At 35.6% G+C, this 20,181-nt stretch overlaps 1 protein-coding gene across 1 annotated transcript; it reads left to right on the top strand.

Moving 5' to 3' along the window:
* The first annotated feature begins 1,102 nt into the window (after positions 1-1,102).
* On the top strand, positions 1,103-19,491 carry LOC144354882 (putative methyltransferase-like protein 24). The gene is made up of 6 exons (XM_085494967.1): positions 1,103-1,237; positions 10,468-10,547; positions 11,113-11,393; positions 11,627-11,698; positions 18,739-18,901; positions 19,085-19,491. The coding sequence occupies exons 1-6, from the start codon at positions 1,162-1,164 to the stop codon at positions 19,397-19,399; spliced, it is 987 nt and encodes a 328-aa protein (XP_085351093.1). The 5' UTR covers positions 1,103-1,161; the 3' UTR covers positions 19,400-19,491.
* The last annotated feature ends 690 nt before the right edge of the window (positions 19,492-20,181 follow it).

Genomic DNA, 20,181 nt, shown 5'->3' with positions numbered 1-20,181 from the left:
CAGTGATGTATTCAAATATAGCTACATTTCTTAATCGCAATAAGGTAAATATCAGTAATCGGCGTTCATCCCCGACGATTGGTTAATTCAAATGAGCCAGACAGCTGTAAGGTCTTGAATACGCGCTTGCAAACTACAATTCTGCCTGCGTTAAGTTTTTGCTTTTAGAAACCGCAAAATGAATAAATGGAACAAACATTAAATAAAACTCGTGACGATACATTATGCGAATTTGAATTCTTCTTTCTTGAAATTTGGTTTCAGTATTTCATGATTGGAAAAATGCAAGCTGTGAAGTATTATATATTCCCAAGATACCATCTGATTCGACTCCACGAGCTTTAAGCTCTATACCGATTGTCTGCTCACGATTACGCTGAAATAAGGGGTAAGAGGTTTTCTGATCAATTTGAAACGATTGTGTTCCCAATACGGAGAATCGTCTTTTTACATGTTATTCCAACGAAAATTGGTTTGCGTTTTTTAATCAAGAGTTATGTTATAGTATAGTATGTTAATATATTTTCATGAACAATCGCATTTACAACCAGAGCTTCAATGCCTTAAACAAGGAGTCGGCCTTATCGTCAACAAAACATCACCTTTCTCACGTGTTCAGTGCTAACGATCGCAAGTAGTTACCGGTGTTCATAAATTCTTATTCCCAAAGTAACCACTCAAAGGAAATGAAACTATCAGCCAAAATACAATTATACCAAACATGGACCATTTTTGTTGCAGTTAACAATGGTAAACTTACCTGAAAATATCGTGTTTATCTTAATCGTTTTTTGCGCTAACATTGGCAGACGGCACCATTAATATGGGCTTTGATAATCTCTGTAATTGCTAAAAAGATCAATCAAGACAATAATATAGAACACATTACATTTTATAGTACATATAAGCAATATCTTAAAACAATCATTTCGTCATAAAAGTGTTCTATCATAATTTCAACAATGTATGCAAACGTCACATAAATCAATTAAGAGAACATATTGTTGAGTAACAATACTAATATGATAATAAATACAAATATTTAAAATAACCACACACGCATATGTGGTATTATTGGTTACACCATATGATGCCTTATTGCTTCGTTATTATTAACACAGTGTTCATTTTGGTGGTGTCTGGCTGTATGCTCACATCATCATGAATCTGCGGACCAATTCAGCAGTAGTTTTACTTGCTATTATACTTGCTGGAATTGTGTTACTACTTTTGACTGGTAATATAACGCTTTCTATTTTACATATACTATTTGTGGCAGCGCGTAATGTTGCACTGTATCATGCAGTTTGTTGCTCCATGTGGAAAAGTTTAAACTTGAAATCATTTGGATTTGTGTTTTTTATACCTATTTGAATGGTATCTCAACCTAACTTACAATTTAATTCTTTGACTATGGACAATCCCCCAACCAGTAGCGGCACATTGTAGACAGGATTTTATGGCTGCATTTTTTAATATTCGTTTCTATTTTGTACTGTACATGTATTTTAAATGAAACACAACACGCATTGTGTTCGATCATATATTAACATTTTCTGTGAGGACCAATTACTTATTGTGTTTTTTTGCATTCTAAACCATACCAGCAAACGTGCACAAGCTGTTAGTAACAGTAACATGGTTGCTTGTTAAATGGGGTAAATAATTAATAAATACTACATGGAAATACGCGCTGTCAAATATTGAAACGCTGTATTCTCATTAGTTCATCAGTTCCACGTGCAGCCTCGTTATCAGACGATGGCTGGTTAGGGGTAGAAGTCAATGCACGAACATACAAACACAAATGTGAGTGTTTCATTCCTTTCCAGGGAATGCAGTACATAAATAGACGTCTTAAAATAAAACATTTTCTTCTTCTGTCCTAACTATTAAAATACTTTCTAGATACAATAACAGTTACACAGAACATCTCGAATGGCATCAATATTACTTGTGTGATCTAGACAAACATAAACCATTTCATTAGAACTCAGAAAGATAAATGGCTGGCGGGACACATGAAGCAGGATGTGCTCAATTTTTTTTCAATATGTGTTATGATAATTATTCGGACTCATGCTGTTTAATCAAACAGCTCATCGCAGTTATCACTTTGCTGACTGAAACAACACATCTGCCAGACTGGCCAGTCTTTCATTTTGGATAAAATTTAAGCATGGCTTTAGCCATAGCATCAACTCCCTGTGACTTGAACTTGGTAAACTAGAAAGCACTGACCTTAGGGTGTTGTGGATGTGAATCAGTGACACAGGGCAGAGGGCAACCAGTAAGGTGTTCGTTCAACAATTAGAAATCCCATGCTTCTATTGTCATTTCTCCCTGCATCTGCAAGGAACCGAGAAACCAAGTTGTTGGTGAAGTTGTATGAATCAACACCACTGATTGGCTAAAAATGGCTTACCCCAATGAGGAATGTGACTGTGGTACTTGGTATGAGTTAATAAGTGACAGCTCCAATATGGGCGATATTGCATGGACCATAATTCTGTTCTGGTGTAGAGAACTTGGTGGAGTGCACATGGCAGATTGCGGTGTCTTGCAAGTGGCCACGGTACACCAAATGTATCAGTGTTAACGAATGTCTTACCATCATCCATCCATTTGCTTACAGTGATCAGCCTTGCAGACGAGGGGAGAGATACGGTGAATAGTAATAATTAAAATAATGTACTAACTTATATTGCGCCTACTAAAATTGAATTAGTCAAGAACAATTACAATGTATAAATCAAAGATAAGAATTACATTCATGACAATAATAACAAAATATACAATATATGTATTAATAAATCATATATGCTTTTTTGATCTGACACGTTTTAAATTTGTTGAAGTCGGAGCAGTGTTTGGTGTTGTGTGGTCAATCATTTCTGTGTCGCCACAGAAAACGCACGATCGCCACACGTTAACAAATCTACCCAAGTTATGATTAGTAGTTTACGAGATGATGATCTCGGAGATGATTTATTAGGCATATAAGAATTCAGCATATCACATATATATGCTGGTTATTAACTAACAGTTCATTTATACACTAGCAGTAGCATTCCATATATGACCCCTACACGTAGGGGTTATGTAGCCTCAACGTCCACGTGTGGGAACAAAAGTGATAAGCCACTGATTCAATCCACTTTTAAAACGCATATTAAAACAACCCGTTTTATACCACACCTCGGCCAGATTCCAATTTCTAAACTACTTAGACATGAACACTTTAATGTGACAGGTCCGGAATGGATCTAGGCAGTTTCACAGTGACTCATACAAATTCACTCACCATCAATAACCATAAATGCACAATTATACACCGTTGCAAGTATCAACAATAAACATGGCAATTCTGTATTCTCCACACACACACACAAAATTTCATAATAGCATAGAAATACAGGTAGTCATAAAACACAATTAAAATACATCAAATGATAACCACTTTCAGCACAACCCACTTTCATAGAGCTCTGAAAACAACAATCACTATCGATTTAGTCCCTTGTCACGTGTTACATGTGTACTCACGGCAAAGTGCTCAACGCGCACGTAGGTCCTAGCTCCTGGCTAGTCAACGACAAAAATCGGCGAATTTCAAGTTACCATCAAGTCCCGTCGATTACTCAGCATACCATCGATGGAGGGACCCCTTAGCGAGTCTTCTGTCGGAATTCAGGTCGGCCTCCTTCCTCAATTTCCGCCACTTCACTTGATTTTAGCCACAGCTATGAAAACGCCACTACCAGTACCACTTTCAAAATGTCGTTCGCGCAAAGACACAGTTTCTTGACAACCTCGTTCACAGGTCACACTTTCTAGCCTCTCTCCTTCACGTTTCGGTCTCTCAAATCATTACATTCATGGCATTCAAACAGAATTCAATTCATCAAAGTAAAATAAAGATAGATACTAGTAATCAACTAAGTTCAAACAAAGACTTCTCGTCTCAGTGGAGGAAATAATTAACAAAACACAACCCCTATACTTAACACACACAGTGCGATTGTTATGTTAAACACAGTTATCAGCTGACTAACTAATGAATGACCATTCGAAACAAAACATATACGATCGCCACCACACGTTGTGTTGCCATAGGTAATTATAATCCCATGAAAACACAAACTCTAAACTACAAAATCCTTCATCGCAAAATCAATGCAACGACCAAGGCAGAAATGAAAGCATTACCGTAAAACGCGCTATGCCGTTTCAGTAACCAAACACTAGAATACTCTTTTAACATATTTACAGTAATTTTATATTATTTAAATTAGTAAACAATAGCATGGACCATGTCCGGGTTATACATATTTAGATCTATACTTGGTGGGATGACTGGGATCTGGTGTGTTGTGGTCGTACTTATTACTTTCAACTTATGACTGCCATAGTTTAGCCTTCTGTAGGCGAGGCTGTCATTAGCCTACAATTTAAGATACGCATAATATCTCTGCCATAGAATCTTATGGTAAACGCGTTATAATACTGCCAAATAGATCACTATCCAGTACAATACAACCATAATTTTTACGAAAATTGGGCTGATGACCCCAATGCCAATATTCTTGTAATGCCCGGAAGTACGATTTAATGGAAAATTAATAAATTTGGGTTATTTTTATTTATGAATAAGCTTCTACCTTAAGTTGGACTTTATTTACACACCAGAGACCCGGTTTTGTCATAATTATAAATGTTAATACAATATCAGTGAAATAATCAGTATATTATCCGTTAAAAAAGAGTATTATAATAACGGTAAATTTGTTATTAAAATATCGGTTGATCCAATTATTACATTATTGGTTAAAGTTATGGCATTATAAATTATTATCATTATTAGTTACTTACTACATTATTAGATGTGTTCGACCACTATAAACACTTTAAGATTGCAGATCGTTCTCATGTAATGTGATACACTAAATTTTTGCTTGACGCTAGCAATTACCATAGCTGCATTTGAAATTATTTCTCAGAGCGAGCATTAATATATACACACACACTAACCTTTATATAGATGTAACTCAAGTAATACAATTTCCATACCACAACCTTACATTAGTTCTGCAGCTACCTTTACACTCAGTATGTTAAACTTGGTAGCCACTGCTCATTGTTCATTATTGTCAAAGCCAGTGTTCCACAAAGTAACGTATGTGGACCCGATTTATTTTACATGGACATTAATGATCTGCTAACTTATGCTAATATCAACATCCTCAAATCGTCTAACAACAACACTTCAGTCTCTTTTACTAATGTATGGTTATGCTAATATCAACATCCTCAAATCGTCTACCCACAACACTTCAGTCTCTTTTACTAATGTATGGTTATGCTAATATCAACATCCTCAAATAGTTTAACAACAACACTTCAGTCTCTTTTACTAATGTATGGTTATGCTAATATCAACATCCTCAAATAGTCTACCCACAACACTTCAGTCTCTTTTACTAATGTATGGTTATGCTAATATCAACATCCTCAAATAGTCTACCCACAACACTTCAGTCTCTTTTACTAATGTATGGTTATGCTAATATCGACATCCTCAAATTGTCTACCCACAACACTCCAGTCTCTTTTACTAATGTATGGTTATGCTAATATCAGTGGGAAATTCTCCTCGGTATCTCTGTACTCGACAAATCTCAAAACTCTTAAAAAAAACACGTGGGGGCATCATTCCTCCCATCATATTCCGTACTCATGAACTCATTAAAACTCCATAAAACATCACAAAACTCATAACACTGTGTTGCAAATACTGAGGCGCGCATAAATCGTTATAAAGGACCTCGTACGTCACTAAATATCAGTTCAAAACAAAGATCTGGGCGCTTACATACATACAATTCGACATCACAAAAAAAACGGTAAAAACAATAGAAAAAAGCAAGCAATACATTACATTACTGAGCAATGGTGTTGTGATTGTGGAAAAGAGTTCAACGTCTTGGGTTACACAGTGTCCGTTACAGTGTCTAGCGAGCAGTTCTCTAAGCAATACACAGATAGCTAAAGTCAAAGTCTATAAGCGTCTCTTCTCTTGTCGCGTTATTCTTAATTATACAGTCCTATCCGGTACTCATCCTTCATAAGGGGTTCAGAGGTCTTCATCTCTTCAGCGTCGTTCATCGGTGCCATACTGTTAACGGTGTTAGTCGTCGAGCGCGGTTTCGTCTCTGCCATCGAGCCAGTTAGTTCGGTTCACAAGAAAGACACATCTTCGCCAATTCACTTTTCTTCACAGGATGTCAATGTGTGTTAAACACCTGCCCGGGATCTCCACTCACGTATCACGGGGGAAAACTTCTCCTCTCTCGGGGTCTCCTCACTGTCAGGGGGGAATCTCGTCTCGTCTCTCTATCTCGTCCCCCTGAGGTACGGGATCGGGAAAGTCACTTATACTTTACAGTCAAATAAGACACACACAACGAAATACGTTTCAACTCTCGTCTTAGTCGATCTTTTGGAGCACTCTATAAGACACAGCGCCCTGGGGAAAAGTCCCCAAGACTCTCGCAAGGCTGAACCAAGACTCGTCCAAGACTGGACTGCCTCAAGGTTCGCCCCTAGTCTCTCCAGGACCGCACCCTCTCTCTACTGCGTCTATCGTGCTGTACTCGCCAAGACCAACTCAAACTCTCTTTATTCATTTTCAAAACTCTAACCAATTACAAAGCAGTAAAAAAACTCTAGGGCGTAACCTTCAATCATAAAGCCAATCACACTAAGTACTGAATACGTCATATCTTTTGATTAATCGTTCACTACATTAATAACTACGGATGTCAGAATAGCGACGGTATCTTGTAATTAGTTCCAAACCACTGAGCCAAGTTCCGTCCAAAACTTCAAATAGGCCTATACGATGACAGACATAACACAGCAATTCGGTAATAATCAGTTAATTAAGTCGGTTAACAGATACGCGAAAACAAATTCATGACACTAATATCAACATCCTCAAATCGTCTACCTACAACAATTCAGTCTCTTTCACCAATGTATGGTTAGATGCTGCAATCCAAGGCCTGAACACTCAGGTATTTGTTGTTTGAAAATCACTATGAGTTTGCTGCATTAGTTCTGGAAGACGCTGCAATCCAAGGCCTGGACACTGGGCTCTTTGTTGTTCTGTTCTGCTTATCGTTATGTTCTGAATATCGAACCGACATTCAAGGTATATTACACTCGAAGCTAGACTTGCTTTCATTCTGTTGCGATTTCGATGAAAAATTCGAAAGTCATGTGACCGCGAAATCCCAACAGACTTGCCATCAGTGTAAAATCGCAACAGACTTGCCATCAGTGTAAAATCCCAACAGACTTGCCATCAGTATAAAATCGCAACAGACTGCAAGCAAGTGTAGCTTCGAGTGTAATATACCTTGAATGTCGGTTCAATATTTCTCTCTCCATGAAAACATTTGATTTCTTGTCATTGTTCAACAGTGTAAAGATAAATTCTGATGGGCTTTGTTCGACTCTTAAATTGCAACACTTTGAGTTGGCATATTTATTTATATCGGGAGTTTCTGGATCATCAGCATGCTTTCGTTTTCATTTCGGGCTTTTCATTTCGGCTTTACCATTATCATGAATATTGCATTGTACATTAAGAGTACAAACCTTCATCAATGTTATTAGGTTAGCCATTAGCCCCTCGACTTTCTTGCATCATCGTCGTTATCAACAAACAGTTTATACACTGTCCGGTAACATTGGTATATAAAACCCATCTAAATAATACCACAATCCTTGTATATACTATACATGAGCTCGGATAAAGCATGACCGCAACTAAAATGCGTGAACGGTATTGAACTTGATTTGTTTCATTTGATTGGAAATTTCGACAGAGATGAGACAAAGAAGGTGGCACTGGGTTGTATGTGAATGTATTAGTACCCCCATATGGAATAACTTGAATAAACAAAATATTTGTTATTTTTCTTTCCAACACTCCCCCAACGTTTACCACGGAGTCACTTGCTCCTTTGTAACCAAGACACGTTTATTTGGTTACGTTATAGATGTACACCTGTAAGCTGTACAGATTTATTCTCTTCACTTTATTTATTGTGCAGACTTTGTTTATTTACGTGTTTTTGTAATAATTGATACGTGTTTAGCAACACAGCTTTTTGAGTGGGACAGACGACGTAGTGCCGGGCTCGTTGTTAATTTTTCAACTCAAGTGTATTTGAGTTTTTATCTATTTTTCTTCTTATTTGGTTTGAAAATTATAATTGAGTACATATTCACTACAACTTACTTGTCAGATTTTAATTCTGCTTAACATATCGTTTTATAATTCCACAACCGCTAGAATGGATTTGCCGGAAACCTCGGAAACATGGAAAGATGGAAACCTCGGAGACATGGACACCTTGGAAACATGGAGACCACGTTAGAAACTTAAAAACAAAAACATTATGACATACAGACTTTGGAATCCATAAACAAAAATCGGCACAGTAAAAAACAAAATTATCGCATAGATCAACTTGATATGTTTGTTTGATGGCGCACTTTGAGAAATCCTGATATGGAGTGTAGCGTAATCAAAAAATTGGAATAAAACAGCATTTTTGTTTTGTTTTTTTTATAGTCAATACGAAAATCAATTAAAATAAATTTTGTTTATATAAGTTAAAGCGATAATAATATTAAAATAATATTACTAACAATGGTTAATACAACATTTCATGTGTCCTTAGTGTGCATTTGTAACGGATGTCGCCGAAGTGTGGCCACTGAATGCATAACATATACGTAATATACCGACGTTTTACATTAAAACACCTGCAAATCGAAAAGAAATGGCCGCGGTATTGCGCCAAGTTCTCCAGACAGCATTCATAACAGGTGCGTTATGCTCCATGATTTTTAGCGGTCCTCATCACATGAGCGATTTCAACAAAATGGCGAGTACCGTTTAGTCACTTTTCCCGTGCAATTGAATCTAAAACAATATTTCGGTAAGATTTGATCATCTGTATATGGTTATACTAAACCACAGCTATTGCCGCATTTAAGTACTATATTGTGACGGATCGTGTAGTAAGTAGCGATTATGTTCGGTTATTGGCAAGGCAGAGATAGCTTGCTAATTGCTTCTATTATACATTCGCATAATAATTAACATGTCAATGGGTTTGAAATATTTTTTCCGACAATACACCCTTAAAGTGGTTCGATACAGTTAAGTTATGTTAAGTTGTTGGTATGTGCGCACAACATTGAGGGCGTACACTCCGACTAGATCTAATATAGGCCTACACGTGTTATACATAACGCAAATTTTGAGAATTTGTATTTTACATCTGAGACATGTTTTTGTCTGGATAAATCAATGATTAATCATTTATTAATTATTAATTTTCTGGGAACTTATTTGAAAAAAAAACCCATATCGTTTAATGATTTTAATAATAATACGCATGTTTATTCCATGAGCTGGAGGGTGCTACCATGTCCCACAATACTCCCACAATACTCCCACAATACTCCCACAATACTCCCACAATACTCCCACAATACTCCCACAATACTCCCACAATACTCCCACACCCAAAATGTTACAATGATTTTCTTTTTTGTGCGAAACAAGATAAAAAAGGTCATACATCATTATTTGATGCTCCTTCTTTAGTTTGCATAATTTGATCAAAATCGTTTAAAATTTGCGTTTTTATCTGATACAATCAACATAATATATATATCAAACTAATTAGCCCGATGTTCAGAATATGACTGGATAAATAAAGCATAAGCATAATCTGCATTGCGTTACATATCTAAACACGTAATTTAATACAGAGTACAACACTGCAGTCAGAATACAAATTGCAAGTAATAGTGAATCTCTCTCCCTCTAAGTTAACAATACCTAGTTGACATTTCTAATTAAATACTAAATTACAACTATATGTCAACATGTGATATATCAGATTGACTGAAATATCAAACCTGATATTGCTTTAGTAATTTTGTTTTGAAATATTCAGATTTGATGGCAAACACGTGATTTTCAGCCTTGTTTCCATTGGTTGATATAAATTGTCCAATGTGCCAATGAAGTTGTATTATAAGAAGTATTTGTAATTATTTACCATGTTTGGATGGTATTAACTAATATGCATGTTTAGGTTCTACACTATATTAATTTAAAAAAAACAACAACTAAACATTTATGTATACAGAGGGCGCTATTATTAGTATATCCAGCAATGGATAGAAATGAATAAAAGAAGGAAAAAAAACACATCAGCGGTAATATGATAATCCAAGACATATATATTCAAACATAGCTGATTGATCAGTCGCAACACACTTAAAGCAACAAATCCTACGAGCAGCTATACATTGAATAACAATATTTTGACAGCATATATTATGTTCTCACATGAATGTTTGTGTTCAAATCCACAGATCTCAGAACAAGGAACAAGACGTGTCACTGTGAGATTCCACGTCTTGATGAGAAACCCAGAGTAACAAGTGTTGAGTCGGTAAGCCTAGAGTGATCGTATGCCATTCGTATTATTGGATGACAGATAGTCCATCGTCTGTCTATAAACATTTCTAGATGTAAATGTATTATATTTTCGAACATTAAACAGCAAACATGTTTTAGATAAACTCCATTTTTTTGCTCGAGTTGCAAGGAACATGGTGGTCAAACCATATTACCAATTTCAATGTTTAGAACCCGTGTATGGGAAGCAGGCGAGGTGTTGAGTTTAATATGTGTGTAAGGGCACTTTTAAAGACATCTCAGCGGACCAATTTTGACCAAACAATGGTGGTACGCCCCGGTGGTACACTCGGTTCTTGTTCGATTTTGAGCTTTTCTGTCGTTTTCTAGAATTTCAGAATTGTGGTAAAGATCACGTGACCACTGTATTACTGTTGCATTTAGTCAATATGCTACTGATTCAGAATAACGTTGCTCTCTGATGACGTTCAAATAACAAATCAAAATTTAGAAAGTTGGATCATGTCGGAAATAGTAGAACCAGGAAATCTGAACAACAACACTGGGGCACCCCTAACAGTGATGATTTGCTCTTATAGATCAATGAAAGACATGCGTTTGATGCAAATGATTTGGAAGGTGAAAATGAAATTTCTAAGGCCAAACCTTCAACTATGTTGCGTACACAAAACTGGACACTGGAAGCAGGGAAAGAATTTATTCGTTTTATATATAATTTGAACGTTTTCCGAAAACCGCGGTTTTACTGTAACAATGTTAGGCGAGTTGGAACTCAGCTACCCAATGACGGTGGATGGTTTGTGTGCTTTGATGAAAAGATTAAACCAAATTTTGATGATTGTGTTGTGTACTCCTTCGGGTAAGATTGCATTTTTTCTATATTATTTTAAACTTGCTTTGGCAAAGATGAATTCAATGAACAATTATGACATTGACTTAAATTTGTCATACGTGTAACTATTTGTAGTGTTATTGAATATGTATCATCAACAAGCATTTTAAACTATTAAGGGATGTTTCTTATTATCTATCGTCAGCAAAAACATACTATATTATTATACTATACTATATTACTATTTTTGTAATTATTAGAATCAGAACTGATTGGACCTTTGATGAGGAGATGGCACAGTCTGGGTGTAAAGTATATTCACATGACCCATCGTAAGTATGATACATTTTGATAGTATTGTAGGTGCACTTAGAAAAGAGCCTATCGGTCTTATATCCTTGTCGATAGTGACTATTCATGGTTATCTACCTTCAGATCTCTTGGTAACATTTTATTTGCCGCTATATAGTTTTATAAACAACTGTAAATACTGTGCATGCACGTCATCAAATATTGTACATACACGTCATCAAATACTATAAATATTGTAACTGTACATGTACATCATCAAATACTGTACATGCACGTCATCAAATACTGTACCTTTACAAGCACGTCATTAAATACTGTACCTGTACATGTACGTCATCAAATACTATAAATATTGTAACTCTACATGTACGAAATCAAATATTGTACATGTACGTCATCAAATACTATAAATATTGTAACTGTACATAAACATCATCAAATACTATAAATATTGTAACTGTACATGTACGTCATCAAATACTGTAAATATTGTAACTGTACATGTACGTCATCAAATACTGTAAATACTGTAACTGTACATGTACGTCATCAAATACTGTAAATATTGTAACTGTACATGTACGTCATCAAATACTATAAATATTGTAACTGTACATGTACGAAATCAAATATTGTACATGTACGGCATCAACTACTGTATATATTGTAACTGTACATATACGAAATCAAATATTGTACATGCACGTCATCAAATACTGTAAATATTGTAACTGTACATGTACGAAATCCAATAGTGTACATGCACGTCATCAAATACTATAAATACTGTACCTGTACGTCATCAAATACTGTAAATATTGTAACTGTACATGTACGAAATCAAATATTGTACATGTACGTCATCAAATACTGCATATAGTGTAACTGTACATGTACGAAATCAAATAGTGTACATGCACGTCAACAAATACTATAAATATTGTAACTGTACATGTACGAAATCAAATAGTGTAAATATTGTAACTGTACATGTACAAAATCCAATAGTGTACATGCACGTCATCAAATACTATAAATACTGTACCTGTACATGTACGTCATCAAATACTGTAAATATTGTAACTGTACATGTACGAAATCAAATAGTGTACATGTACGTCATCAAATACTGCATATATTGTAACTGTACATGTACGAAATCAAATAGTGTACATGCACGTCAACAAATACTATAAATATTGTAACTGTACATGTACGAAATCAAATAGTGTACATACACGTCATCAATTATTGTACCTTTACAAACACGTCATTAAATACTGTACCTGTACATGTACGTCATCAAATACTGTAAATATTGTAACTGTACATGTACGAAATCAAATATTGTACATACACGTCATCAAATACTGTAAATATTGTAACTGTACATGTATGAAATCAAATATTGTACATATACGTCATCAAATACTGTACCTTCACAAGCACGTCATCAAATACTGTATATGTACATGCACGTCAACAATATTGCATATCTTTCGGCAAAACTAGTCCAACTCCACTACTTAAAACTTTACTTTACAATTTGTGTTTCAACATTTTGAAAAGTTTTTCCCTGGTCTTACAAATCAATACAGCTCGCTCAAGTACCGCTGAGTTAAGGATTGCTGCTAGTCAAAATGTAATGTTTCAAATTTGTGATCCAAAAATGTTGTTTTTTGAACTCGAATATATTTGGAAGGGAAGATTTCGCAGGTGGGTCATGTGACAAATTTCATGCTTTGAATACTAAACGGCACCAATGAATTCTATAAGATAAGAATTATGAATGTAATGCTCTGGGAAGAAATTAGGATTTGGTTTGGTATGTTGTGGAGTTTGAAATATTGTATTAATATATTTATTTACTATATAGGCAATTTAACAGTGGCATAGATCACATTTTAGATGTTACATTTCCATCAATTTGTGTTCGTTCGATTTTATCAGGGGTCCTTATTCTATTATTTTTATCACCGTTTTTTCTTCTTTCTTCTTCTTTTTCATCTTCCTCTTCTTCTTGCCAGCTGATTAACTATATTTTTATCACTGCCAAGATTGTAATGCATACACCTCATTTTAATAATTTTACCAATGCGACACATTGTGATATTCTTGTCATCTTTTTATGGAAGAATCAAGAAACGCATTTTACCTGAATTTGAATACGCAAAAATGTGTTATAAACTGGATTCGATATGCTTTGGTGTAAAAAAAAAGTTTTATGTAAACTGGATAACGAGTAATTGCGGTTCATTTCGTAGACAACGGGCACTGCAAATTTTATATCTATTTTTATACTGTAAACATATATATATATTACCTCACTTGTGCTGCAATTCGTCTCTTTACTTGTACGTAATGTAACAACAATTATTATTAAATGTCATCCAGATTAAATGTCACCTGTTAACATCAAATCCCCTTCAAAATTATCCCACAGATGGTATATATAGCATCTATATATGGAGTACATTTAAGTTTGAAAAATGTGTTACGATTGATCGCATTTTAAATTTTATGCACACATTACTAAAAGATTTTGGCATTTGTTTCTCCTGATTATTTCAACCAATCAACTTGATATGTTGTATATAACATGATTTATTGCCTTAGCGTCATACGAAAAATATTATAATTTTGATCGGTCACATGATTGGATTTTAAGTAAAAATGACCAAACGTTTGGCCATTTGTTTCTCATTAGTGCTTCAACTGATCAACTTGTTTTGTCCGACATTTGATTTTGTGGAAAATTGAGCAAATATGTGTGGTGTTTTACAACCAAAATTACCAAAGTTGCCAAACTACGTTAGGCTAGAGAACGTTTTTTTCATTTGAGGCGCCGACACTGTAGACAAAATTGTTACATTTAAACTGATACAAACAAGCGTTGCTGACGCCACTGTCAGACGCCAGAGTAAACAATTATTAATATCGGTAGTTCGCTATTTTTTTTCCTTCTTATTTTAAGTAAAATAAAACGGCGTGCAAGAAAAATAAGGTATATTCATTTATTAACAAAAATACAAAATACAAATATCAACAGTTAACAATAATTCTATGTAAAGGCATTGACCTACGGACGGACAATCGCGAAATGTTGTAAGCAATGAAATTTTTAAATGAAATCCAAGCACATAAAAAAGGATAAGAAACAACTGGCAAACGAAATAGACGGTGAAAGCAAACTTTCCACTCGTTTTAAAATCAATATTTCTTTCATTATTCTTTTTTCATTAGACACTACTTTCAAATACATAAACACATTATAGTAGTTAACACTTAATCTGCATCTACGAGGTCGTGCTAAGGCTGAAAGAAAAGCTAGAAAAAAATCCCAAATTTGTTTTGAAAAGTCAGTACTTATTCGCTGTCACCCTGCTCGGGTGATGGTGGGCGTGTCGGCGGTGGCGATTTCGGCAACGGTGGCTGGGTTGCTGGAGGGGTTGTTGTATACGGCGGGAATGTTGACCCATAGTATGGAGACTGCATCAGACTTGTATATGGATACCAGTATTGCCATGGATATTGGTACGAGGCAGGCTGTGTTGTACTATTGTCAACACTCGGGACGGTGTGCGGGATACTTGGACTTCGAATACTCATATTAGGTGCTGTGGAAATATTAGAACGTTCACGGTTCGGCACTGTGTTGGTTGTCTCAGCAGTGTGTAATTCCATGGCGTCGCGGGGAGACTGTGACATGGGAAGAGTATGCTTCTATCATATTCACTTTGACTGCGAGTTTGAGTGTGACTCACTGATCTAATCATTCTTTCCCTGACTGGATCTGGCGCCCTGCGTGCATAAGAACTATATTTCTGAAGATGGTTGTGCTTTTGATTGAAGTTGTTAATTATTGTCTGAAAATTGTTACTGGTAGCGCTGATATTACCAGGAACTTTCCCTTTACAGTGCGATTCAAGAATAGTCTTGTGATTGGTTGTTAACAAATGCTGAACAGGCCACGCCTCCAACTGTGCCATGCGTTCGGGCAAACCGTTAGGAATTCCTAAATGGAGTAAATTTGTGTAGTTTTCTTGATTTATTCTGCAGATATCGGTAAAATGTAGGTAAGGCTTTGGCGAAATTTGAAGGAGCAACTAGTATTCTTCAATCTGGTATTTTTTTAGATTTTATTTTTCATTCTTTTCGTCTGTTTTTTTCGAGTTTTTTTGTGAGCTGGCTGGAGCCTTCATCCCTTGTCTATTTCTTACACTAGATACCAGCCGATACCCCCCCCCCACACTCATAGGGAGTGCGTACAGTTGATCATAGTTCCTGGGCTCCCTGTGCTCCAATGCCAATTCTTGTAATTTTCCCAAGATCGATTTTCGGACGCGTCGTTAGACTCAGTCGACGGTGCATAACGAAGGCGCTTTACCACCACCACCACCACCACCACCACCACTACAATTACTGCTGTCACCACTCCTTTCATCAGATGCTACACACGGAGAGGTGTCCGAATTGTCAATACCGAGTTTAGACCTCGGTGTTTGTATCTTGGCAACTGCATTCAGTACCATTCGCTTGTGTACAGTGCTGACCTTGGTCACAAACTTCTCAAAATCTGATGCCCGGAAAAAATCTCATCGCGGACACACTTATAAAATCCAGTCGCTTAAAATCATCGACATATTTTAGCAGTGCTGGGTCGACAGAACTGAGAAATTCGTCAATTACTTGACGATGCTGCGGAGTGCCTTCCATTTTACAACACCATGTTATGAAATCGACAATGTGAAATTGGCGGCAACTATTTCATATTGAAATTTTTACAGGGGTGTAATCACATTTTTTTGGTGTGTATTATTCTTATTCACAAGTGCATTTCAACATGACCAAAACTATTCGTTAGTGAATATTCACTGTTCTTCCAGCAATACATTACAGGTATATTCCATCAAATGCCGCCCAGAATAAACTTGACTTTATCTCAGACAACTAATTTATTAGTTGTCTGAGACTTTATATAACATCCCTGTACTACCTTGTAATAATGGTAAGTACCAATAGTGATGGGCAGGTGAACATGCCACATCGCGTTATTACTTCCAGACAAGATGGAACGATCTCAAAAAGGGCGGTATTTTATCCGTGGCAAGAGTATAGGCACAGATCTCAGAGGACTGATTGTTCATGAACTTGAATCGCTAGGAGCTCACAAATGCACAGGACATTTCCCATATGGAAGTTTAAGCAAAGTTGCTGTCAAGTTGTCAGTAAATATTAAAACAGTCAGACGCATATGGAATATTTATTGTGAGACTAGAGATGTACTACCACGTAAACACGGCAGAAGGCATGGATCAGGAAAAATTTCTGATCCGGATGTAGACCTATTTGAGGGACTGAAAAGGGAGAGGCTTTCAATAACGTATGCTGAAATCAAAGAGGAGCTTCTTCGTTACGCGCCTGTAGAAAATGTTTCCAGAAGTACAATCGGAAGAACAGTTCGGGAAAAACTAAATGGTGGTAATTGGACACATAAACGGTTAGTACCAATACCACAGCAAAAGTTTACTCCAGAAAATATACGATAATACAACGCCTTTATTCAGGACATCCAAACAAAAAATCCTTACACAGTCAAGTTCATGGATGAATCAGGGGTAAAAATAAACAGTGTCGCGCTATGGACATTCCCCCCGGGGGGAGAGATGTATTGAGATTAGTAAATACGCAAACAGTGCCAACTATTCCCTTAGTCTTCTCATATGTGTAAATGCAGTGAAGTACAGTGACGTCATTGCTGGACCTTCAAATACAAATGAATATTTGAGATTTTTCGTTGACGCAACCGAGGCACATGATAATGATGGTCAACCAATATTGTTACCAGGTGATACTATAGTAGTCGACAATGCACCGATTCACAGACACGAGGGAGAACGTCTTTTGTCAAACTGGTTGGGAGATATGGGAATGGAACTTGTATTTTTGCCAGTGTACTCCCCTGAGTTAAACCCTGTTGAAGAATATTTCAACAAATTGAAAACTGTTCTACAGAGAGAGCATTACCGTACTATTTTACATGATAGTGTGCCTGTGGCGGTGTACGATGCACTTTCCACCATAACGCTTATGGATATTTTAGAGTTTTACAGACACACCAATTATCTGAGAGTTTAGTGTTGCAGTACTACTTTCATGTTCAGATTTGTGTAATAAATCTATAACTACATAAAACATGCTGTCTTGTCCTTGATTGGCTCTGTGTCAGGTATATGCCAGTGGCGACAAAGCGTTGTTAACGCGTCGTATGTGTATCTATGTTTATATAACAAAGTAGTCAATTTTGCGGCGCCTCAAAGAAAAAAAACGTCGTTCAGATGTACGTAGTTTGGCAACTTTGCTAATTTTGGTTGTAATTGAATTGATCTAAAATTTTGCGAGTGTATATATACACCGGCGATGGATCCTTTCATTGGAAGTGTCATATTTGTACGTCGTGTGGTTTCTTGAAACACTGTTTTTAGCATGCCATCATTGCCACGATAAAGGCATTAATCAAAAAATGTAACACCATGATCATGTAATCTTATGAAGTAAGGGGTACCTAATACCTTAGGTACCACTGATGCCGCTTGGGCTTTAATTTCTATTTTTATATTTGAAAGCATTGGTCGCCATTGGTGGGCTACTTGCATTAAGGGATACCTATTTCGAATTGTGAATTCATTTAATTTCTCCCTCCTTCACACATGTTGCTGATTACCCTCTTTTGAACACTAGAGTAATATAGATGTGATAAATGTATAATTCATTAATCTATACAATAATACAATTTGGCTTATTACTGTAGTAGATACCATTCGTCATGTAATAGCAAAGCATAAAGCATGTTGTAAAATATCTCACTATATATGTGTACAATTAATAATATCATTATAACTTGTAACCAGAAAAAATTACCGTGAAAATGACCGAGAGTCTTTTAGAATGACAATTTTTGGACAATTTAACAAGGACGAACATATATTTTATTTTATTTTAATTTAATTTTGCACTATGCATACATATTTCTGTGATTCACTTGCACTGTATATTGCAGGATTGGTTTACCTGACCACAAACACTCTGAACGAGTATGGTTCTACAATACTGGCCTCGACGCATACAACTCAGACGATGTTGGTCGAATTGTGAAAGGTCAGAAACAACATTGGAAAATGCGGTCGCTTGACAAGATATTTCAAAAGAATGGTCATACAGATGTAAGTATTTGCAATCATTTTTCACACCATTCAGTTCATATTAACTATTAACATATTTTACAGTTCCAGGCCGATGTAAATCATCGCTGTACGTAATTCTTTGAAAGGGTTCATAAATATGTATATTCCATACCGAGAGTACAAATGCAACTTATACCACGATATTATCACAATTATTTACAGAGAATCATCGAGTATTTAAAGTTTGACATTGAGAAATCGGAACTTGCAGCAATCCCACAGATGTTAGAAACTGGAGCACTGGTCCACGTAAAACAGTTAGCATTTGAGTTTCACATTTTTGGAATTCCAGAGAAGCACAAAGAAGAAAGATATCTAGAGATAAATAACATATTAAACGCTCTCAACGATCACGGTTTTTATCTATGGGAGGTTCATGAAGTTCCATATTTATGTGGGCAATTTGATTTTGGTGATCTGGGAACACACTCTGGGTGTATTGAAGTGTTTTTCGTGAATTCAAAGTTTATGAAATGATTTTGTTTGATCATTTGAAATCTTATTCACAATAAGTACAAGTTACATTCACAAGCACATTCTATGAATAAATAAAAGCTATGGTAACAATAGTTGATCCGTCTGACATACAATATTCTATGTTTTTAAAGTCGACCAGTTGAACAGATATTCGCTCAACTTACTACCAGGTACGTTGACATTAGTTGTTATTACATGTTACAACTTGTTGACCTGTGTATTAAGGCATTGCGAATATTTGCATATTTGTATCACAAAACGCATGCATGTAAACATAGTTCATGAATGAGATAATGGTATAAAACAAAATTTCATTCTATCTGATATTCCATTACTTAGCATTTTACAAACAAACCACAATGTCGAAATACTGGTAAAAGCTGATACATAATAACAATGAAACAAATGAACGTAATTTCTATTATTCGCAAAATCATACAATTACTAATTTATTATATGAAATCTACACTTGACAGTATTATGAAGAAATGAGTTATGATTTGAGCATCAGCAATCATATACCAAATAAATAAATAAATAAATAAATAAATAAATAAATAAATAAATAAATAAATAAATAAATAAATAAATAAATAAATAAAATAACAATATGACTGGGGTTACATACAATTCATATCAAATAAATAAAATAACAATATGACTGGGGTTACATACAAATCAGATCAAATAAATAAAATAACAATATGACTGGGGTTACATACAAATCATATTAAATAAATAAAATAACAATATGACTGGGGTTACATACAAATCATATCAAA

Source organism: Saccoglossus kowalevskii, chromosome 21 (genome assembly GCF_978046115.1).
Source record: "Saccoglossus kowalevskii chromosome 21, keSacKowa6.1, whole genome shotgun sequence".
NCBI classification, from domain to species: domain Eukaryota; kingdom Metazoa; phylum Hemichordata; class Enteropneusta; family Harrimaniidae; genus Saccoglossus; species Saccoglossus kowalevskii.
Note: the sequence above shows the minus strand (reverse complement) of the source record. Positions and strands in the feature narration are given on the sequence as shown.

What these genes read in the sequence shown, in the direction of transcription:
- LOC144354882 (XM_085494967.1), top strand. Translation starts at nt 1,162, where the DNA reads ATGAATCTGCGGACCAATTCAGCAGTAGTTTTACTTGCTATTATACTT. An exon ending in TGTGTTACTACTTTTGACTG is followed by an intron (nt 1,238 to 10,467) that starts GTAATATAACGC and finishes TCAAATCCACAG; the next exon opens with ATCTCAGAACAAGGAACAAG. An exon ending in GTATATTCACATGACCCATC is followed by an intron (nt 11,699 to 18,738) that starts GTAAGTATGATA and finishes TGTATATTGCAG; the next exon opens with GATTGGTTTACCTGACCACA.